Genomic DNA, 24,209 nt, shown 5'->3' on the forward strand with positions numbered 1-24,209 from the left:
CTGTCCAGTATCCCTTTGTTATCAGTGAGGCATTTTCCTGCTTTGTCCTGGATACTTGTTGGTCGTCCTTGTTTCTTAGCGGTGAGGTCTTTTACCAACTGTTTACCAACTGTTTGCTTCCCTGTATTTCTTGGCTCCCTCTAGGTCTTTCTTCTCCTTCTTCAAATCTCTTCTCTTGTCGCACAATGCCAGTATCTCTGATGTGACCCATGGTTTCTTGGGGCGTTGTTGTTTCCCCAGGATCTCACTGGCTGTTTCGACTATTGCCGTGTTAAAAGATTCGACGATTGCCTCTATGTCAAGGTTGTTCTCATTCAAGATGGTCAAGGGTGCGAACCTCCCTCCAATCGTTGCCTGGAACTCTTCTTTTACTGCTGGATCTTTCAGCTTGTCCAGGTTGAACCGTAGCCTTATGAACCTGGGCTTGTTGATCTTCTTCAAGCGCACTTTGAACGTCATCATCACCAGATCGTGGTCACTCCCAATGTCGGCCCCAGGAAAGGTACGGGTGCGAGCAATGTTGACACCAGCTCAAAAGCGTTTGGGGACCATGATGTAGTCGATCTGGTTATGGTATTGGCCATTTGGGCTGTGCCAAGTCCATCTTCTGGAGATCTTGTGGTTACCAAGTGTGTTTGTTATGACCAGGTTGTTGACGGTAGCAAATTCAAGAAGTCGGAGACCTCTGTCATTTGTCAGTTGGTTGCATGATGGTCCACATGTGCCTTTCCAATGTGTGAGTGCATCCTCTCCTATCTTGGCATTCCAGTCACCTTGTACCACTAGGATGTCTTTTTTCGGTGTCTCGTCCACGATTTCTTGTAGCTGGTTATAAAAGTCTTCGATGTCTTCATCGCTGTAATCTGTGGTGGGTGCATAGGCTTGGATGACCGTGATGTTAAAGGGTAATGCCTTCAGCCGGATGGTGATCAGTCTGCTTGAGACTGGGCGGCAGCCCAAAACGGTGTTCACGATGTCCCTGTGAACAAGGAAGCCAATGCCTTCTTCATGCTTTTCTTGCTTCCCACTGTAGTACAGCTTGTGACCATCCATTGTAGTTGTTTCGCCAATGTCTGTCCATCATGTTTCGCAAAGACCTAGAAGGTTCCAATGGTATCTGCTCATCTCGTGAGTTAATTCTTCCAATTTTCCAGCTTGCCATAGCGTTCTGGTGTTCCAAGTGCCAATAACAATGTTCTCTCTGGCACGTATCTTAGTTCTTACACCAGTAATATACTTATCGCCTCCGCCCTGGTGTACAGCAGCAGGCGCGATCCTTGTTGACCCGGGCGACGACCGAGCCGGTATGGGGTGGTTGGTGGTCTTCTTCATCAGGCGACTCTTGGGCAATTTGGCCTGGCGGAGCCCATCCCTCTCCAGGTCATTAGCCACGGCCGAGATCACCTATAACTGAGTGGTCGCCCTGGCCCCGGACACTTGGCCGTTGAGTTTACTAGGAACCCTTCCGCCCAGGCCATTGGCTGGGAATGCAGCTCATCCATCCCTAGTGGTGCAGTGTCAACACCACCCCCTCACATGGTTTGGCCCGCCAGCTGAGACGATGTACCAGGGTGTGGCGCTTGGAGCCAACACATGAGAGATTTAGGGGATGGGTGAGGGCCAGTGATGCCCGTCTGCTCTCGGAGGAGCACAGCTGCCAGACATCAAAGGTACTACCCCTACCCAGAGCCCCCTACACCCCACTTCAAATGTATTAAATTTATAACTAGGTTTGTGTGTTACACCTAGATAATCATTATAAATAACCGCAACGCCTCCTCCTCTGCCAGTTAAATGAGGCTGGTGTATATAACTGTATCCAGGAGGACTCGCTTCATTTAATGCTACATAGGAAGAAAAGAAAAGAAAGCACAACTTTATTCATCACATACTTGTGAAATTTCCTCTCTGCATTTAACCCATCTGAAGCAGTGAACACACACATTATATATTCATTTGGCTTAATCCATGTTTCAGTTAAACAAAGTACATTAAACTCCTGATCAGTAATAAGTTCATAAACCAGATCAGAGTGAGATGTCAGCGCCCAGGGATATTTTATTTTAAAAGAAAGATGATCTGTACACAGTTTACAGGTACTAACATGAACAGGTGAGCACTCGAACGTGTCCTGTGTGGAGATTATCTGTCAGTGTAAAGGAAATTATTTGGGGGGGGGGGTTGTTTGACTTTAAGCTTTGGGGAAAAACAATGATGAAAATTTTAATCTAATAAAAAATAACCTTCAGTAACACAGCAGACAATACATATCTGTTATTTGTACTGTATTTGTGAAAGTGGGGGCATGGTCAAGCATCAGCTGTGGATGAACCGGTAGGTAACATGTGACGATTCACACCTGTGTCTTTTTATTGCAAGTCTACTTAATGGAGTTTGTTTGTGCTTTTCGGGACAGATGTAACTAGAGAGAGAGAGAGAGAGATGGATGGATGGATGGATGAACTGGCACACATGGACACACATCCATGCTGAGGAACAAGAACTTAAATGGAATGAAAATGTTGGTGACAGACCTGTTTCACTGGGTTGGGTTTGGTGAGTGAGTGTGTGAAAATGTGGTGTGAATAAACGCGAGCCCAGAGCTCTGCCTCCCGAGTCTTCCTGAACATTTTCATATACCGGGTTCTACAATATTCTTTCATGAGAAAAGTGGATTTGGAGTCAAGATTTCAAAAATGCAATGGCTAAAACTCTCTCATTAGAGTTTCTGTCTTACTGACAACAATCCCAAAGAGTGATTTTATTGTTTAAAGGTTAAGATCAGGAGGACAACAGATTTAAGAGGAATGAGATGCAGCTGATGTGTTTTATCAGACCCATCTGCCTTCAGTTAAATACCTGCGCATTTACTGTAGACACTGTATATAGATTTAAATTAGTTTTATTTATACAGCACCTTTAGGTTTACAAGCAGATTAATATTCCATTACGTTACAGGCACTGAGCAGACACTCTTATCCAGAGTGACATATAACAAGCACACACACAGCACTTGGGGAGCAGTTGGGGGTTAGGGGCCTTGCTCAAGGGCACTTCAGCTATTGATTTTCCTGCCGGTCCATGGAATCAAACCAGCTACCCTTTGGACCCAGGGCTGCTTCTCTAAACTTTAGGCCATGGTTGCCCCACATGGATAACCTTTAACTTGGGGTTTAGGGCAGTTTGCAGCCCACGACCTCTTGCCTGTTAACGGTCAGCTCTGTGTGTTGTACACACAGACTCGATGATTGGAGTGTGTATGTCTGCATGTAAACAGGAATGTTAGTGGAATATTAATTTTCATTTGCCATGTAAACAGCTTCATAGGAATATTGTCTTTTTCAGAATAAGGGCAAAAACAGGAATATTTTTGCATCTAAATATAGTGATTATCAACTATGTTACAACTCATTTTTTCACATATAAAATAACTAAAATGGTGCTGGGGCGGCATGGTGGTGTAGTGGTTATCACTGTCACCTCACAGCAAGAAGGTTCGAGCCCTGTGGCCGGCGAGGGCCTTTCTGTGTGGAGTTTGCATGTTCTCCCCATGTCTGTGTGGGTTTCCTCCGGGTGCTCCGGTTTCCCCCACAGTCCAAAGACATGGCTCTAAATTGACCGTAGGTGTGAATGTGAGTGTGAATGGTTGTTTGTCTCTGTGTGTCAGCCCTGCGATGACCTGGTGACTTGTCTAGGGTGTACCTTGCCTCTCACCCGTAGTCAGCTGGGATAGGCTCCAGCTTGACTGTGACCCTGTAGAACAGGATAAAGCGGCTAGAGATAATGAGATGAGATTATAACATCATTGTATAGTGAATATGCTCCACTGAAGGAATATATGAAGTTGAACCACTGATTGCCAGGTATGTGAACACACACGAGGAATTTGACTCCGGTTTCACTTAGCTCTCTTAGTACAAACAGATTAAAAAAAAGTGTAGACAAAAAACAAAACAAAAAGCTATGTACACAGCAAATTCCTCATTGTTGAATTAACACTTTCAGAGTTAATTTGTGTCCAGTTGGACCTATATAAACACTCTGGGTGTTAATTCAACACTGGGGATGTTGCTGTGTACATGTAGAAGGGTAAATATATGTATAGACAAGGATGTATATTAATCTTTTGGTGCAAAATGGTGCATAGTGCAAGGATGACTTAGTAAATATAAATATACAGTGTGCACAGAATGATGGTATGAGTGTGCAGATATTTCACAGTTGATGTTACTGATATTTGAGTCCGGTTTTAGCTGTCCATCACAGAGACAGCCTGAGGGAGAAAACTGTTCTTGTGTCTGGTTGTTTTTGCGTACAGTGATCTGTAGCATCTGCCAGAGGGGAGAAGTTTAAACAATTTGTGACCAGAGTATGATGGGTCTGCAGAGATGTTACCTGCCCATTTCCTGACTCTGGACAGGTACAGGTCTTGGATGGAGGGCAGGCTGACACCAATAATTTTCTCTGCAGACCTTATTGTCCATTGCAGTCTGTTCTTTTCCTGCTTGGTGACCGATCCAAACCAAACAGTGATGGAAGAGCAAAGAACAGACTGAATGATGGCAGAGTAGAATTGTGTCAGCAGCTCCTTAGACAGGTTGAGCTTCCTGAGCTGGCACAGAAAGTACAACTTCTGCTGGCCTGTGTTGGTCTCCCACTTCAGGTCCCAGGAGATTGTGGAGCCCAGAAACCTGAAGGTTGCAACAGCATTTTTTACAGAATATAGTTCACAGTTTGGATTAATTGAGCAATGATCATGAAATATTTCCAGACTGCATTGTATGTTTTCAGCTGAAGAAATTATCTGAATGTAACTTCACAAAGTCCAGCCAATAAATGATCATCGACTTAACCCAGAACATTCAACAGAACGATTTTCTCTTGAAACCTATTTGGCAAAGGTACAAGGAAGTAAATAAATGGGCATGTCTAAGACCTTGATTTGGTTAAAGGATTCTTCAGAGTAATGATGGTCCACCCACTGCTGTTTTATAAAGTACATCCTCAGGGTGATGCTGAGGACAGAGGGGTTACTGTGACTCTGAGCTGCTCTGCAGGAGTTCCTCAGGTAAGGACAGAACATCAGAGACTGGGCTTGTTTTTTTAAGCACACTGTATGTAAAATCTTAAAAAGCTGTTTATATTTATGATAACTGATATTTTAATTATTTTAATTACATTGAATAAAATCACATTTGTATTAGAAAATTGTGTGAATATTCATAAGTGTGTGTGTGTGTGTGTGTGTGTGTGTGTGTGTGTGTGTGTGTGTAATGTAACTGACATGTTTTAAACAGTCATACACAATGAGGTGTCTAATTCCACTGTGTGTGCTGATTTTACATGGTAAGATTCTAACCCCAGAATTATTTTAATTGCTCTAACTCTCATAGAACTCTAACAAGAAAACTGCATTGAATAAAGCATTTGTAATTTTTTTCCCCAATGATAAAGTGACTGTATTTTAATGCCAGCAAACTTTTTTTTTTATTGCAGTGGGACAAACCACAGCCCAATCAACAGGTAATATTTTTACACACACACACACACACACACACACACAGCCCTCTGTGATTATGTCCCACCTGTGTGCCGGTGCATGCCTCAGTCAGACTCTCGCACGCTGGCCATTAACGATGCACACCTGCACAAGGTGAAGGGTCATCAGTGAGGCGATATAAAGACTGAAAACACACGCTCAGGCCAGTGTTGCTCTGTGTGGACACAGGCCTGAGCCGTGATGGGGTTCCCGGTTTCCTGTTTCCTTGTTTTTTGAATGAATGAATGAAACTAACCTGTGATTATCTGTTTGTGCCTCACTTGACCTTGTGCATGTTTTCTCGTTGCCGATTTGGATTGTGTGCTTGTTGTCTCTTTTATAAATAAAACGCTTCTCACTTTCACCCATCCCTGACCCATCCTTGACAGCAGTGGTACAGATGGAGTAATCTTATTACCCGAGTTACTGATCCCAGTGCTAATATTTTAGTGTGACAGTGTAGGAGGATGAAGTTGGGCGCTTTTAACAACAAATATTGTCGCAAGCAGTTCCACAGAAAAATAAAAACTTCAAACATATGAACTAATAAACTTATCCCGAATAAATATATTTATCCCTGATGATCAAGCCCGAGGTGACGATGTTGAGGAAAAACTCCCTGAGACAACATGAGGAAGAAACCTCGAGAGGAAACAGACTCTAAAGGGTTCCCATCCCCATCTGGATGTTTTGTTTTGTTTTTGTTTTATTAAGCTTCCACCTCAGATACAATAAATAAACACATAATAAAAAAAGGTATTAAGATTATATATATATATATATATATATATATATATATATATATATATATATATATATATACACACACACACAGTGTAATGGTGGGGGTCACATAACAGAGCTAGGCTCCAATAACAGTGTGCCCTATAATAAAAAAAGGGGGGGGGGGGGTTGCATAACAGATAACAGATAGTGTGATTTTTAAATAACTCACTTCTATTCTAATATATAGATTTAGGCACTGCCTCAAAGCGGAGCTCCCATCTGTTTCTGGGTTGTAGAATTTTCTTATATCATAACCAGCCTTTTTTGTTTTATTTCTTTACCATTCTAGTTACTACTGTATAGTGTTTCCTTATGTTGTACAAAACATACACAGAAAGAGAATAGCTCTGGCCTGATGAGTAGAGTCAGGGCAGTGATTTTATTTACAAGTTTGATTTCACCATGAGACAAGAATACAAAAAAACATATTGGAAAAATAATATCATATTGAAAACAAAATATAATACAATGAATACACTGCCCAGTATGAAAACCCAGGATAAAAACTCAATGGGATTAAAAATTCCTGGGAACGTACTTCTTGTTTGAATGCAGCGCATGTAGCTCCGAGGATTAGAGCTTTGATTTTGAAAAGCTTTGATTTTAATCAAAGTCAAGTGCCCTTGACTGTTTATTTTATGTCCTTTTGCTCCAATTTATTTATATATATATGCGTGTGTGTGTGTGTTTGAGTGTTTAGTCTATGTCTATTTCTTATCTAGAGTGTTTATACTGTTTATATTGTTTATTTCAGTTATTCTATTTTTATTTATTGCATTGCCTGTTTGCACCGTGGGTCAGAGAGGACTGAAATTTCATCTGTGCTGTATGTCAAGCATGTATAGCATATTTGACAATAAAGTTGACTTGACTTGACTTAACTGCTCTTACTCTCAGAACTCTAACAAGAAAATTGCATTGAATAAAGCTCATTTGTAATTTTTTTCCCCGATGATAGTGACCTGTATTTTAATGCCAGCAAACTTTTTTTTTTTTATTGCAGTGAGACAAACCACAGCCCAATCAACAGGTAATATTTTTTTACACACACACACACACACACACACACACACACACACACACACACACACACACAGCCCTCCATGATTGTCATACCTGTGTGCCATGGTGCATGCCTCAGTCAGACTCTCGCACATTTCAGGTTTCATTAAAAAAAAAGTGCAATTGAGGAAATATTTAAAACACTCAGCATTGGCATTATCAACATACTAATGGTAAGAAATTGTGTTATGAAACTAGAAAGACCATTAAAGAGTTTTCTAGAGTTATAGTTTGTTCGTAAAAAATCAACATTTTTTTTTTTTTTAGAAGTGTGCACGTTTTGCATGAAGGTCTCAGGCCCTTATTACACGGTTATCAAAATGAATAACACACGTAATACAGTATGTTGAGACAGAATTAACTAATCAGAAAACAACTTGATGGGTTACTCACTATTCAGCTGTTGGGTTTCCTGTGGTGGCAGACACGCACAGAACCGAAACCATCAGAAAACAACTCGATGGGTTTCTTTATGTATCCACACTCTATGCCTATGGGGCTCCGTTCACACAGGCCTTTGGCCCACGCAGGAGCTCTGCTATAACTGTGTCCTATAGAGTCACAAACTACAACTGTGTAACCAGGAAATTCATTACAGTTTAACAGGAAGTCTGTTTTGTTGACGTTATAAACTGTTCACTGATGGAGACTTGAGTGTAAAACTGTTCATGACAATTGCAGTCCTAAAATTATAATGGGGATTGTAGTCCTCAGCCATTGGAGCAAAACTGTAAGTGTCCAGAGTGTCTTCCAGTGTGCCTTTTGACTGCCCATATGGGGCCATCCTCCACAGGAAAGATGTGATGAGACTCCAGCTAGAAGTAGGGCATCAGGATGGATCAGGCAGGTCTGAGGAGCAGGAGAGATCAGCATGACTGAAAGTCTGCCATCCTTGTGAAAACTGGTCCACAAACTCTTTTTACTGATAGAGTTCAGTGTCTTTTAAGTCAAGTTTATTTTTATAGCGCTTTTAACAATAGACATTGTCACAAAGCAGCTTTACAGAATTTTAATGACTTTAAACATGAGCTAATTTTATCCCTAACCTATCCCTAATTTAGCAGAGCTAATAAACAATGGAGTCAATTAGGTTTCCACCCAGTTATTATTCTGAAATACCAGTCAAATAGTTTTAAAATATACTTAAATACTCCTATTGAACATAAATCATAGCTATTAGTGTAGTCACTGGTATGTCTTAAGGAATGTGAGCTCTTTTTTAAATTTTATCTTAGTGATTAATCAGAGTGCGGCACGGTGGTGTAGTGGTTAGCGCTGTCGCCTCACAGGAAGAAGGTCCGGGTTCGAGCCCCGTGGCCGGCGAGGGCCTTTCTGTGTGGAGTTTGCATGTTCTCCCCGTGTCCGCGTGGGTTTCCTCCGGGTGCTCCGGTTTCCCCCACAGTCCAAAGACATGCAGGTTAGGTTAACTGGTGACTCTAAATTGAGCGTAGGTGTGAATGTGAGTGTGAATGGTTGTCCGTGTCTATGTGTCAGCCCTGTGATGACCTGGCGACTTGTCCAGGGTGTACCCCGCCTTTCGCCCGTAGTCAGCTGGGATAGGCTCCAGCTTGCCTGTGACCCTGTAGAACAGGATAAAGCGGCTACAGATGATGAGATGAGATTAATCAGAGCCACCTGATATTAAAATAGATATTTTGTATTTGCATAATTACATATTGAGTAATAAGAAGCTTGGAACTGTGACACATGCCTTAGTTAAGTGAGATTCTTTGCCATAATAATGTGAGTTAATAGAAGATTAGTGTAAGATTCATGTATTTTTAATTGATTTTGTCTTCTCTTGGTTTCATTCTTTGCCTTTCTGATCTGCTGTACCCTAGGACCCTTCTACCCATTTGGAAATGGAGACATTGTAAATGGACGGATAGATGATGGAAGCTCATCTGCTATCACTCTCCACGAAGAATTTATATACTTTGGAAACACATACATCCAAACATTTGTAAGTAAAACTGTTAAATATTAAATATTTAGCTGAGCTAGACCAAGGGTATTAAACATACAGCCCATGGAGCAGAACTGGCTGAATAAAGATTGTCATCTGATCCAGATGTGTAATCTAATCCATACGCATTTAGAATCTGCATACAGTCATGTTAACTGTAACCGAAGTAAATTATTTAGGTAAATTAGAAAGAGTATTACACAGTTGTGTGAAGATACAGTATGAAGTTTATCTTCGAGTGGTGAGTGGATATATCATGAGTGAATAAGTGAAAATATTTTCAACACGAGAAGATAATCTTCATATCCATTGTGTAATGTTCTTTATATCATATGGAGACATCCACAAAAACATAAGCAGGTGAATCAAAAGCATTTTAATTTTGAACCGTTTCGCCATTTTGACAACGCGCATCTAGTCAGTGGGAAAACACTGGGAGTAACATCATCGGAGTGAAGTATCAGGAAAGATGTCATTCAGATCTGCCATGTATTTCATATGAAAAATGTGAGTTTTTCAACACAAGAAGATAAACTTCATATCTTCAAGCCAATGTGTGATTTTCTTTTTCTTATATCGACACATTCACAAACAAAAAGTCCCCAAATTTATCAAAACAACTCACCGATTTCCTCACGAATGAAGATATGTTATTTAATGTCCTGGATATAGTTTGTATAAAAAATACGAGTGGTGTATTTCCCAGTCTCACACTGTGTGTGTGTGTGTGTGTGTGTGTGTACATATATATATTTGGATTGATATTGATTTTTCTTGTACCTTTGAAAGATGGGGCTTAGCCCTGTTAGCCCACTGATATGAGGGATATATATACATACACAACATACAAGTGTGTGTGTGTATTTATAACATAATGTGAATGTCTAATTAACATGCATGGATATCACGAGGGGCGCCCCGTATCAGTGCTCTCACAGGGCGAAGTCAGGTACAAGAAAAATCAATATCAGGTTTCATATTTTGGGCATCCACATCAACCTTACCTGCAGTTAATAAATGTTTTAGACAGGATTATTTGCGATTATTTTTTTTAACTGAGTGTAAGAGCACTGCTTGCAGTAACACAATAAAACAATAAAGTTCTATCTAATCTAATCTAAAACACACAGAGTGATATGGGGTGAGGCTGTGGGCCAACTTTAATGAGCCCAGTGCTGGAGGCACAGTTCCTCTCCACTGAAGGTTCATACAGCAAATCAGCAACAGATGTCATGTGACTACACAGCTTGACATTTGAGCTCCAGTGAGTGAATATATTCGAACCTGTTTTGGTGACACTTCGATAATACATGGCCAGTAGGCGTAGTATAGACTCAGCTGCAGGTGTAATGAATGTAAACAAAGTGGATTTTTTACTTGATTTTTCTGCTAAAATGTTTGGAGGAGAAACTGAAAGTTGATAGACTGAGTACACGCTATCTCATCAAAGTACAAATTTCACAAGAGGACACATGACAAAACTGTAAATTTAGTGTTTTTTTTTGGTTTGAACAAAAGGGTTACAATTTTTTTTGTTTGTTATTTAGATAAAACACTATTCAGATTCAAATGCCAAAAGTTATATATAAACTTATAAATTATATATAAGTGATATTCACTGTGCTTCAAACCAGCTGCCACTGGATATCACTAATGATCAAGCAATAAAAGGCTACTTGTCACTATTCAATGCTAATAGGCTACAAAACTTGTTTGTTTGTTCGTTTTGGTTTGTTTGTTTTTCTGGTCTACTTGAGACTGGACAAAGTCTAATGTGGCTCATTGTTCAAAATGAGTTTAACACCATGGAGTTAGAAAAACTAGATAGAACTCGACGCCAACGGCGTCGATGGGGATGCCTCCGCCTGGTAGACTACACGCCTTATGAAGTTGTGATTAAGTTAATGTCAACTTGGTATTTAGTGTTATCATGCAAATTATGATATGCCACCTAACCTTGAACTTTACAAGAACAGATAATATTTTGTTGTTCACAAGGTTTTGGGGCAGACATGTGACCTCAAAGTAACCTTGACCTTTGGCCTTCATATTCTTATCATTTCATCTTTGTCCCCAGGTGCACAAATGCTGAATGTGTGGTGAAATTCCTTTTATTAGCCTTTGAGATATTGTGTTCACAAGGTTTTTGAACAGACATTTGACCTCACAGTGATCTTGACCTTTGCCCTTTTGATCTCAAAATTTAATCAGTTCATCTTTGTATCCAAATGCACAAATGGTGAAAGTTTGGTGAAATTCCTTTCATTAGTCTTTGAAATATGGTGTTCACAAGGTTTGGGGATGGACATTTGACCTCACAGTGATCTTGACCTTTGCCCTTTTGATCTCAAAATTTAATCAGTTCATCTTTGTCCCAAAGCACACAAATGGTGAAAGTTTGGTGAAATTCCTTTCATTAGCCTTTGAGATATCGTGTTCACAAGGTTTGGGGATGGACGGACGGACGGACGCATGGACAGACGGACAACCCGAAAACATAATGCCTCCTGCACCTTAAGGTGGTGGAGGCATAAAAAGACTAGTGGTCTAAAAGACTGAAAACAGGTGCTTTATTATTATGCTTCCGCCACCTTAAGGTGCAGGAGGCATTATGTTTTCAGGTTGTCCGTCTGTCCGTGCGTCCGTCTGTCCCGAAATCTTGTGAACACGATATCTCAAAGGCTAATGAAAGGAATTTCACCAAACTTTCACCATTTGTGCGCTTTGGGACAAGGATGAAATTACTAGATTTTGAGATCAAAAGGTCTAAGCTCAAGGTCACTGTGAGGTCAAATGTCTGTCCGAGAACCTTGCGAACACAATATCTCAAAGGCTAATACAAGTAATTTCACCAAACTTTTATCATTTGTGCATTTGGCAGCAAAGATGAACTGATTAAATTTTGAGATCAAAAGGGCAAAGGTCAAGATCACTGTAAGGTCAAATGTCTGTTCAAAAACATTGTGAACACAATATCTCAAAGGCTAATAAAAGGAATTTCACCACACTTTCAGCATTTGTGCACCTGGGGACAAAGATGAAATGATAAGAATATGAAGGCCAAAGGTCAAGGTTACTTTGAGGTCACAACTTAATAAGGCATGTAGTCTACCAGGCGGAGGCATCCCCATCGACGCTGTTGGCATCGAGTTCTATCTAGTTTTTTTTTTTGTAAATGCTTTCTGTTCATCACTGTTTCAGTCTCAGAGCATGTAAGCAATAAGTTCCTCCATGCCTTTCTCTGAGATGTGACTTTCCAGATGTGTTAAAATAAATCTGATATTTCTAACTTATTCTATACATTACCAAATTGATAAAATACAATATAAGAGTTTTGATGTATTGCAAGAATTTAAATTGAAATCAGTATTTAATTAAAAAAAAAATTCATGATGTAAAACATCAAATAATGTGCTGTTGTATGGTTTTCAATGCAATACAGATCAAAGATTTTTTCAAATCACTGTTTTCAGTTTTAATTTCAATTTCAACTCACCTTCCCAACTTTATTTATTTACAGTGATTAAAATGTATGTATTTATTTATTTATTATTTAAAATTTATACTTTATTTCAGTGATTAAAATTTATTTACAGTGATCCATATTGGTCAATCCAGAAACAGCAGCTTTTGATTTTTGTGAATTAGAATCTGAACTTTTTCTTGTAGGTAAACAACAATGGATTTCTAACCTTTCATCAAGCTTCGAGCAGGTTCACTCCCTACCAATTCCCTGCAAATGGTAGCTTTGACATCATCGCTCCATTTTGGACCGACATCGATAATCGTGGAAATGGTGTCATCTCATATCGGCAGTACACTTCTGGCAGTGTTCTCACGCGAGCAACTCAAGATATAAATCAATATTTCCGCCAGCTGAGATTTACCGCTACTTGGGTCTTTGTTGCAACGTGGGATAGAGTCGCATACTTTCCTACCACTGGCACGGTAAGATGATCTTAGTATTGTCTTAGAATTAGAATGACCACTATGTGTGAATTCTTAACAAATAACCACAAATAATTTTTATAGAGAATGTCTTCAAAACTACTTTTGCAACAAAGTGATCTACAAAATAAAGAAATATTTTATTGACATCTTTGAATCCTGTTTCAGGAAACATCTTTCCAAGTAGTTTTGATTTCCAATGGCGATATTTCATTTATTCTGATGAACTATGGTGTGATTGCTCAAACAACCCAGAATATGCAGGTATGCATGATTTACTGAAATCATCCATTATCATAGTTTAATCTGTGAAGCTGACAAAACATAGTTAATAAATTTATCTTCTTAATTATTATTGTCAGGCTGGTTATGACACAGTTGACTCCCATGAATATTTCTCCATTCCCGGGTCATTTGAACACAACTACACAAGTTTTACCCACAGCAGCAATGTGAATGTCCCAGGCAGATGGGCTTTTCGTGTAGATCATGGATCACAACACTGTCAGTTTAATGGTAATGACACTACATTTAATACATGCTGTTGAAAACTTAGTTGTCACATATTCAGATTTATCTTGACAAACTATAATTAATCTAACTGCTGTATTCTACCAGGTAATGATGTGCCACACAGCACCATATTCTGGACAGATAACTCTTGCCAGCAGAAATGCACTTGCACTCGGGGGCGTCTCCAGTGCACGTCACAGCCATGTACATTTTCTCAAGCCTGTCATCCAGCTGCTTTCCAGTACAGCTGCCAAAATGTACAACGCCGAACCTGCACTATTTCTGGCGATCCCCACTACTACACCTTCGATAATAAAGTCTTTCACTTTCAAGGAACCTGTACCTACGTCTTGTCTGAGGTTTAAAATAATTTATTATTGGGTAATTCACGATGAGACATGTGCGCTATGAAAAACTCTAAACATAAATTTCTTTGCAGGCCTGTGGCAATGGCTTGCCATACTATCGCGTTGAAGGAAAGAATGAGCATCGGGGTAGTACACGCGTGTCATGGACACGCCTGGTCAGGGTATTTGTTTATGAGGAGGAACTGGAATTAGTAAAAGGTCATCGAGATGAAGCCAAGGTCCGTAAAATTTCACTTCAATGAAAGTTTTTTTCTCTTTTTTTTAATTAACTGATTTTAATTCCACTGTGCCTCCAGGTGAATGGAACCTTTGCAGCAACACCATTCAGCCTCCACAATGGCTCCATTCAAGTCTATCAGTCAGGTTTTTCTGTTGTAATCAGTACAGCTTTTGGACTGGTTGTTACATATGATGCACATTCCTATGTAACCATCAGGGTACCTTATAACTACCAAAATGGCACATGCGGTCTGTGTGGTAACTTCAACCATCAACCAGAAGATGATTTTCGTACACCTTCAGGAGAAATCCTGAGCTCAGACTTGGAATTTGGAAACTCCTGGAAGGTACAGGGAGACACAGATCCCGGCTGCATGAATACCCGGTGCTCAGGTCCGGCATGTGCAGGTTGTACCACACATCAGACGAACCTTTACAGTAACTCGGACCACTGTGGAATCTTGGCAGATACAAGTGGTCCCTTTTCCAACTGCCATTCAAGCCTGTCACCTCAGATGTTTATAGACAGCTGTGTCTATGATCTATGTGTGGGAGATGGATACCAACCAATTCTGTGTCAAGCAATCAGCATTTATGCTTCTCAGTGCCAGCAGCAAGGCATACAGTTAGGTCAATGGAGAAGAACAGGATTCTGTGGTAAGTAGAATATTTTTTGTGCTGTGACTAGCCATACATGCTCTGAAAAGATTTTGTTCAAGCTTAAACTCAAATTATGTTGTTCTGCTACAAACCATTTCCAGAAATATCATGCCCTATGCCACACAGTCACTATGAGTTCCAAGGAACAAGCTGCCCAGCAACATGCAGTAACCCCACTTCGCCTTTAAACTGCACCTTACCAAACCAGGAAGGCTGTATCTGTGATGCAGGCTATGTCCTTAGTGGTGGTGAATGTGTCCTTCAAAGTAACTGTGGCTGCACTTTTGAAGGACTTTACTATACTGAAGGTCAATCGGTGATATTGGACAATGACTGCAGTAGGCTGTGTACCTGTAGCAACATGGTAATGACCTGCCAACGTCATCAGTGTGGGTCAGAGGAGGTGTGTACCACCAGTAATGGTGTAAGGGGCTGCAGACCTGCCAGTTATGCCACCTGTTGGGTTGACCAATTCGGCTCATATCACACCTTTGATGGACTGGCTTTCAGTTATCCAGGAGCCTGTGAACTCATCCTCGCCAAAGTTAATGGATCATCCACACTACCTAATTTTGCAGTAAAACTACAAAGAGTCCCCATGGGTCCTCTTAGCTTTTCTAAGATCTTGAAAATTGAGGCAGGGGGGTTTCAGATCTCTATAGACATGGGGGAAGGAGGAAATACACAGGTAAGCTAATCTTTTACCAAAACAAGACAGTCCCTTAAAATCCATATGCATAATTGTCAATGCATTAAAATACTAATTATGGAACCTTATCTAGAACATCTACAGTAAGTATTTACTTCATTTGGCAACCTATTTTTTTCCCATTCAGGTTGATGGAGTCCTGGTTGCTCTACCATACAGTGTTGGCAACGGTCAAATCCTTATCTACCATGGCAGTGTAAATAGTATAATTGTAGAAACATCATTCGAAGTAACTGTGAGATCTGACTGGTCACACCTAATTAGAATCACAGCACCCAACACCTACAGTGGCAATCTTGCTGGTCTGTGTGGAAATTTCAATGGAAACCAAGGAGATGAGTTTTATAGCCCAGGTGGAGTCTTGCTAAATACTGCACAAGAGTTTGGGGATAGCTGGAGAGTTGGGTCTCTTTCAGCATTCTGTGTAGGATCAGATGTCCCACCAGGACAGAACAGCAGCGATTTCACTGAGGACTGCAGCATCATGGCCTCTCCAGATGGGCCATTTTCTCAGTGCCACAGCAGCCTGGACCCTCAGATATGGATAACAGATTGCAGACACAATTTGGAACAGACACATGGTGCCAGAGAGGCCTTGTGTGAGGCTCTACGGGACTATGCTGTACTCTGCCAGCAAAATGGCATCACTGTGGGAGAATGGAGAAATATCACCAACTGTTGTGAGTACTTGAAATAATAGCTTAAAACAAGACTATAGTATACTTCGGTGAACTTTTATAGATACTGTTCTAAATGGCAATAAGCTGTATAGAATGTTTGGGTTTTTTTTCTTCAGCTTTCCCATGCCCAGCCCATAGCCACTATGAGCAATGTGGCACATCCTGCCCTGCAGCCTGTCCCAGTCTGTCTTTTCCATTCCCTTGTACCCAGCACTGCCAGGAAGGGTGCCAGTGTGATGATGGGCTACTGCTCAGTGGAGATCAATGTGTTCCCCCTACGAGTTGTGGCTGTTTTCATGAAGGCCGCTACAGACAGAGTGGAGAGCAGTTCTGGTTTGGGGAACAGTGCGAATTCCATTGTCTCTGTGATGGGATGTCCGGTATTGTCCACTGTAATTCATCATCTTGTCAGCAGCAGGAAATATGCCGTGCCATTGAAGGAGAATATGGCTGTCATTCTCGACCCAGTGCCACATGCTCTGCTGCAGGGGACCCCCACTACACCTCTTTTGATGGACATAGATTTGACTTCCAGGGCACATGCCTATATACACTGGCGACTGTATGTAATGATACTCTGGGACTGCCATATTTTCAGGTCACTGCACAAAATGAAGCATGGAATGGACGCTCAGTGTCAATCACTGTTGAAGTTTATGTCCATGTTTCAGGACACCTGGTGCACATTTCACGCAACATGTATGGCACTGCTAAGGTGATTAAAAAAAGAACTAAAATTCTCATTCTAAAAACTGACTGTTGCTAAAAAGTTGGAAAAAAACAGTTTGGTAAATATTGATCTGTGAAAAAGTGATTATTCAATGAGAAAAGACAATGAAAATAGATTTACAGTAGATAGTAAAGAAACATAATTCCATAAATATTACAATACTCTAAAACGTAATGTATGATTTACCTTTCTTTCCACCAGATTGACACTATAACCAGGACTCTTCCTGCCCATCTCGACTCTGGCCGTGTGTCAGTTTACTCCACTGGATGGAACACATTTATTATAACTGACTTTGGCCTCAGTGTGAGTTATGATGGCTCTTCAGTGGTGCGCATCACAGTCCCAGGGAATTACAGTGGTGCCACATGTGGCCTCTGTGGTAACTTCAATGGTAACAGCAGCGATGATTTCCGTATGCAATCTGGAATCCTGACCTCCTCTGTTTTTGAATTTGGAGCTGACTGGAAAGTGGGGAATGACACATGTAATGATGGACGTGGAGCCTCATCATGCCAAGACCCAGCTACAGCACAGTCTCTGTGTGCAATCATATTGGACACTCAGGGTCCTTTGAGTTTCTGTCATGCCCACGTTGATCCACAGGCCTATTTTAATGACTGTGTCTTTGATCTTTGCCTCTCTGAGCACAGTAATGATGTACTGTGCCATTCCATTGAAACGTATGTGAGTGCCTGCCAGTCTGCCAATGTCGTGATTTATCCCTGGAGAGAAAATACAACATGTCGTAAGTGAATTAAAACAATTCACTTTTGTTCCTGAACGATGAAACAAAAATATGTGTCTGCATCAGGTTAATGATACAGATATCAATATTTTCACATTAATATTATTAAGCTATAAGCCATGTAAAGTCTAATGTTACCCACACATGTTGTTTAAACAAATGCACACATGTAATGTGGAGCTAAAGTTGGATAGTGAATGGGCATACCATTGATGTGTGCTAATTCCTCAGGTATAAACTGTTCTACAAACAGTCACTATGAGCTGTGTGGTTCAGACTGTGGACACACATGTAACAACAGCACGGACGACGCCTGTGGGAGCGCGTGCAGAGAGGGCTGTTTCTGCAATGAAGGCTTTGTAAGGAGTGGACTAAACTGTGTGCCTGTAGAACAGTGTGGCTGCTCATACAATGGGTTCTACTTCCAGGTGAGTTTCTGACAGCATTTTACACTGCCTCGCATCGCTCTTCACCACTTCGGATCTTTCTGCAGTTTGTAGTGTTGCAATCGAACAACTTTGCAACTGAATTAAAATGGGAATTTTACCATTTTCTATGCATGATATGTCTCGCAGAAATTGCTAATTACACTGCCTGGCCAAAAAAGTCACTGTTGGGACTTAAATAAGCAAACGCTTAAGAGACTTTAATTAAATAATTATTGCAGTGATTAATATGTTTCAGCTGGCAACAGTTCTTTTAACCATAACTAACACAGTGAGTAGCTTCTTATTTTTAAACAACCATGTCAGAATCTGTAGTGGATGTTCATTATGTCTAACTATTTCAGATATTTTAAGTTCATTTCTTAGACAAGGATTTTTTTTAAGCTTGTTACCTCGTTAACAGTTTTGGCGAGAATCTCCCGCCTTCTTCAGAACCAGTCACCAGATGTCGAGTGGTGACGTGCCTTATCAGCTGATGTTGCATTAAGGAACGAAATAGCAGGCATCCTCACCTCAGCTAAACCGCCATCCAGAAACATAACCAAACAGGAAATGGAAGCCATCAGAACACTCACAAAGAACAAGAAAATAACAATATTACCGGCTGATAAAGGGAGGACCACGGTTATCCTGGACACTAATCAATATGAAAAACAAATGAATGAAATGCTCACGGACCCAAAGACATATGAAGTATTAAAAAAAGACCCGATGGAGGAAAAGGAAAGAAGACTAAAGCTATTACTCAAACCGTTACTGGATGACAACAAAATCGATAAACAAACATACAACCACCTCATCCCCACAGCAAACATCACCCCTCGGATATACGGCACACCGAAAATTCATAAACCCGGAGCACCACTAAGACCCATAGTAGACAGTATAGGATCAGTTACTTACAACCTTTCCAAGACACTGGCAGACATAATCAAACCACTCCTCGGACTTACGGAATACCACTGCAAAAACTCAAAACAACTGCCGAAAGAATTAAAGGAAATCAAGATAAAAAAGGATGAAATGTTTGTATCGCATGACGTCATATCCCTCTTTACAAAAACACCGGTCACAAACACTCTCAACATAGTAGAAAACCGGTTAAAAGCAGACAGAACCCTGAAAAAACGCACAAAACTTACAGTACAGGACATAACAAAACTATTACATTTCATTTCCACTTCCACATATTTTCAATTTAGAGGCATAATCTATGGACAAAAAGAGGGATTTGCAATGGGGGACCCGCTATCTGCCACTCTATGCAACTTTTTTATGGAGGATCTGGAAACCCGAGCCATAGAAACAGCACCGGACGACTGCAAACCCATTTTCTGGAAACGATATGTTGATGACATTCTCGAAATAACCAAAACAGGCCACACACAACAACTCACGGATCATCTAAACTCCATAGACAAGACAGGCAACATCAAATTCACACACGAAGAGGAAACGGACAAGACAATAGCATTTCTGGACCTAAAAATACACCACACAGAAGAAGGAAACATTAGAATCACAACATACAGAAAACCTACACACACCGACCAATATCTTCTCTGGACATCTGAACATCCCATCGCACACAAAATGTCAGTAATCAGAACACTATACGACCGAGCACAGAGCATCACAGAGGAGAAAGACAGACAGGAGGAGGACCAACACATCCAACAGGCATTAAAAAACTGCCAATATCCACCGTGGGCAATTCGGAAAGGGAAATTACAGACACAAATAAAAGAAAACAAACAAGAAAAAACACCGAAAAAACAAACCGGGGCTTTGTCACACTACCATACATAAAAGGAGTCACAGAACGCATCCAACGATCCATGAGGAAATACCACATCAACACCCCGGTCAAACCATATAAGAACCTCCGACAGCTGCTAGTTCACCCCAAAGACAGAATACAACTGGACAATAAATGCAACGTCATCTATGAAATCCCTTGCCGGTCATGTAATAAAGCCTATATTGGTGAAACGGGCAGATGCTTCCACACTCGCAGGAAAAAACACCAAATAGAGTGTGAAAAAGAAACAACAAAAAGACTCACAAGATCCGAAAAAGAAAAAGCAAACCAAGAAAACCTAAAATCAGCCATTTCAGACCACTGCAAACGGCAAAATCACATAATGAATTGGGAAGAGGCCAGAGTCATTCGCGCTGAAGAAAATAGATTCCAGCGTTGGATTTTAGAGGCAGTGGAGATACGTAAGCGGGCGCAGAGGACGATGAACCAGGATGAGGGAGCGTACGCGCTGTCGCACACCTGGAGCGCCGTCCTGGAGGAGCGACCTGACAGCAGGAGGCGTGAACTACCTGTCAAATTGGGCGGGACGTTCACGCCTCCGTAACGCAACATCAGCTGATAAGGTACGTCACCACTCGACATCTGGTGACTGTTTCTGAAGAAGGCGGGAGATTCTCGCCGAAACTGTTAATGAGGTAACAAGCTTAAAAAATATCCTTGTCTAAGAAACGAACTTAAAATATATAACCATGTCAGAAGACATACCACATGGTAACAAACTCACTGTGATGTTGGATAGTGAAAGCAAAAGCATTTCCACATGCATGATGCAACAAGAACTCACAGGATTGGGACTAAACCACTGTGTTCATAAGAAACCCAATCATTAGTGAGACTAATCAGGAGAAAAGGCTTCAGTTTGTTCATGAGCATAAAGATTTGTCTCTGGAGTGATGGAGAAAGGTAATGTGGTCTGATGAGTCCAGATTGACCCTATTCTTGAGTGATGGGCATGTCAGGGTAAGAAGGGAAGCTCATGAAGATCCACCTCATCATGCATAGTGTCCACTGTACAAGCCTCTGGGGGGAGTATGATGATCTGGGGTTGGTTCAGTTGGTCAGGTTGAGGCTCAGCAACGTTATGGGGAAATAAAATTAAGTCAAGTCAATGTTGTTTGTACAAAAAGGCAGCTTTTAACAATAGACATTGTCACAAAGCAGCTTTAAGGGAAAAATAATATAAATTTTAAACATATAAATGTATCCCTAATGAGCAACCCTGAGGTGATGGTGTTGAGGAAAAACTCCCTCAGACGACACGAGGAAGAACCAGACTCAAAAGGGAATCCATCCCCATCTGATATCAGATAGCGTGATTATAAATAATTTGCTTCTCTAAGTGTGTCCTATAGGGTCACAAAGTACAACTGTGTAACCAGGAAATTCATTACAGTTTAACAGGAAGTCTGTTTTGTTGAAGTTATAAACTGTTGACTGATGGAGACTTGAGTGTAAAACTGTTCACGACAACTGCAGTCCTAAAATTATCATGGGGATTGTAGTCCTCAGCCATCAGAGCTAAACTGCTTGTATTAATTATCCAGAGCTATCTTCTAAGTGTATCTTTAGACTGTCTATATGGGGCCACCTTCCACAGGAGCAAAGCCATGAGAACCCCAGCCAGAAGTAGGGCATCAGGATGGATCAGGCAGGTCAGAGGAGAGGAGTGGCATGTGAAGCATGACACAGAGAGAGAGAGAGAGAGAGAGAGAGAGAGAGAGAGAGAAAAGCCAATTGTTAGGTATGCCCATTGTCAAATATTGGTTAAGAACAGTGTATGTTTGGCACTCCGTGCTAGCAGGGACTCTGGTAAGACTAAATATGACAGCATAACTGAAAGGGAGAGCCAGAAGGTAACACAGTCATGAGGGCGCCCCGGGACATGAAACGGTTATCCAGTCCAAAGTCAGCTGACTACCTGAATGTACTGAATGACCAGGTTATCCCATCACTGGATTTTTTCTTCTCTGATGGCACACACAACATTAGCTCTCAGATAGTGAAAGAGTGGTTCAGGGAGCATGAGGAATTGTTTACACACCTGAATTAACCCCCACAGAGTCCCAACCTTAACCCCACTGAGAGTCTCTGGGATGTGCTGGAGAAGACTTTTCTTGGTTTACTTTACTTGGACCAAGACTTGGTGTAACTCTTCCATCATCAATACAAGATCTCAGTGAAAAATTTATGGAACTCTGGACAGAAATAAATGCTATGACAGTACATAAGGGTGTCAAAACAATGCCATGATAAATGTGTGCCATAATCAAAACTGAACAAAATATTAGATAGTCACTTTATTTCTCATGGACTTGTGGTGATGCAGCTTTATTCACCACACACCAGTCAGCTATAATGCTGTGTGTTACTGTGTGTTGCACTGTTACACCAATTATGATGTCCGTCAATCCATCCATCCATCCATCCATCCATCCATTCATCCATTATCTGTAGCTGCTTATCCTGCCAATTATGATGTCTTGTGTCATATTTAATGTCTTGTCTTGCATTTATTGTATTCCTGCTCTGCGCCATTTTCTTTTCTAATTTTGAGATACTTCTTGTCATGTGTGTTTCTTGTCATCACTTTATGGAATGTTGCACCAAGGCCTTGGAGAACACTATTTTGTTCTATATTACATGCACAGTATAGGGCTAGAAAGGCAATAAATTGCTTTAATCTCTAATGAGTAAAGGCACTGAATTTTGTTTTTGCAGATTGGTGAAAGGTTCTGGACTGAAGGATGTTCACAACACTGTGAGTGCTTTTCTCTCAATGACCTGCGCTGCGTCTCCACCTCATGCACTCCCACTGAGGAGTGTGTGGTCAAGAACGGTATACTCGGCTGCTACAGTCAAATGTCAAGTTGCATGGTCTCAGGCGATCCACATTATTTTACCTTTGATGGGGCTGTGGCCCACTTTCAGGTTAGAACTGTTTGTTTACTTCTTCGCAATTTACAGTGCTATTATATATTTTAAAAAGCAAAAATTACATGACATGACAACATGACAGTGCACTGGGTAGCATTACTGCCTCACAGTTCCAGGGGCCCCTGTTCATTCCTGAGTTCAGGTTATTAAGTTGGTGCACATTCTTCTCACTACCATGCAAGTTTCCACTGGGTTCTCCAGTTTCCTCCTACTTCTCAAAAACATTCCAGTGTGTGGATGGGCGAAGATAAATTGCCCCTAGTTGTGAATGAGTGTGTGCATGTGTGTGCGTGATGCCCTGCAATGGACTGGCATCACAGGGGAGGGCGGGGAGACTGGGGATGAGTTCTCAGCTTGTGTAGATTGTGTGAAATTCTTTACAGGCCACATCACATTCATACTGCATTCGAGAGTATTTACTACACCCACCGACCACAACATGAGTTTCTCAGCTCAGCACATATACTGACCTTCAGGACTCACTTTTACTGTCAGTATTTTGTTTGCAGGGAGACATGGGACATTGAGGGGAGACATGGGACATGATTTTGGGAGACTTGGGACAAAAATAAAACCCCTAGCTCCTACATGTTTAATTTTTTATTTATGATCAAACCCTGTGCCATATGAACTGTATGAACATACAATGCTGGTGCAGCAATAGAAAAATGTTTGTTTACCCAAAACCTGACTCGACTAAACTTATGAATTCTCAAGAAGGAATGAAATAAACTTCATCCTCATGCAGGGACACGCCCACATTTTTAACAAACCTTTAAAACAATTTTAGATTTATAAACCACAATAATAAAAAAAAAAATGTAACATGATGAACTGTCCCAACTCTCCCCATCTGGGCATTTTGGGAAAAAAAATTCCTGAAATATTTTTTCTTCAGAATTTAAGCTTAATAAATAATACTATATCTGGTAACTCAATCTACAGACTTTAATTCCTAACAAATCCCCAATTTTCCAGCGTACATTACACCATAGAATGGAGGAGGAAGTGAAAAGACACATTCTGGTTGATAAAATATCGAGCTGCACAAACCTTACTGCAGTGTCCAGCTTCAGCTC

The 24,209-nt window shown here is 40.9% G+C and overlaps 1 protein-coding gene across 1 annotated transcript in view; it reads left to right on the forward strand.

Moving 5' to 3' along the window:
• Nucleotides 1-4,997: 4,997 nt before the first annotated feature.
• LOC132870492 (alpha-tectorin-like) overlaps nt 4,998-24,209 on the forward strand; it is a 29,906-nt gene continuing 10,694 nt past the window's right edge. The window contains exons 1-17 of the mRNA XM_060904148.1: nt 4,998-5,068; nt 5,298-5,346; nt 5,497-5,523; nt 7,329-7,355; nt 9,229-9,350; nt 13,023-13,301; nt 13,470-13,565; nt 13,664-13,817; nt 13,920-14,173; nt 14,254-14,400; nt 14,479-15,058; nt 15,163-15,749; nt 15,898-16,450; nt 16,567-17,165; nt 17,382-17,928; nt 18,160-18,356; nt 22,915-23,124. Of these exons, the coding sequence (XP_060760131.1) occupies nt 5,307-5,346; nt 5,497-5,523; nt 7,329-7,355; nt 9,229-9,350; nt 13,023-13,301; nt 13,470-13,565; nt 13,664-13,817; nt 13,920-14,173; nt 14,254-14,400; nt 14,479-15,058; nt 15,163-15,749; nt 15,898-16,450; nt 16,567-17,165; nt 17,382-17,928; nt 18,160-18,356; nt 22,915-23,124 (4,419 nt within the window). The 5' untranslated portion in view covers nt 4,998-5,068; nt 5,298-5,306. The remainder of the gene's footprint in view (nt 5,069-5,297; nt 5,347-5,496; nt 5,524-7,328; nt 7,356-9,228; nt 9,351-13,022; nt 13,302-13,469; nt 13,566-13,663; nt 13,818-13,919; nt 14,174-14,253; nt 14,401-14,478; nt 15,059-15,162; nt 15,750-15,897; nt 16,451-16,566; nt 17,166-17,381; nt 17,929-18,159; nt 18,357-22,914; nt 23,125-24,209) is intronic.

The sequence above is a fragment of the Neoarius graeffei genome, chromosome 22 (assembly GCF_027579695.1).
Source record: "Neoarius graeffei isolate fNeoGra1 chromosome 22, fNeoGra1.pri, whole genome shotgun sequence".
NCBI lineage: Eukaryota > Metazoa > Chordata > Actinopteri > Siluriformes > Ariidae > Neoarius > Neoarius graeffei.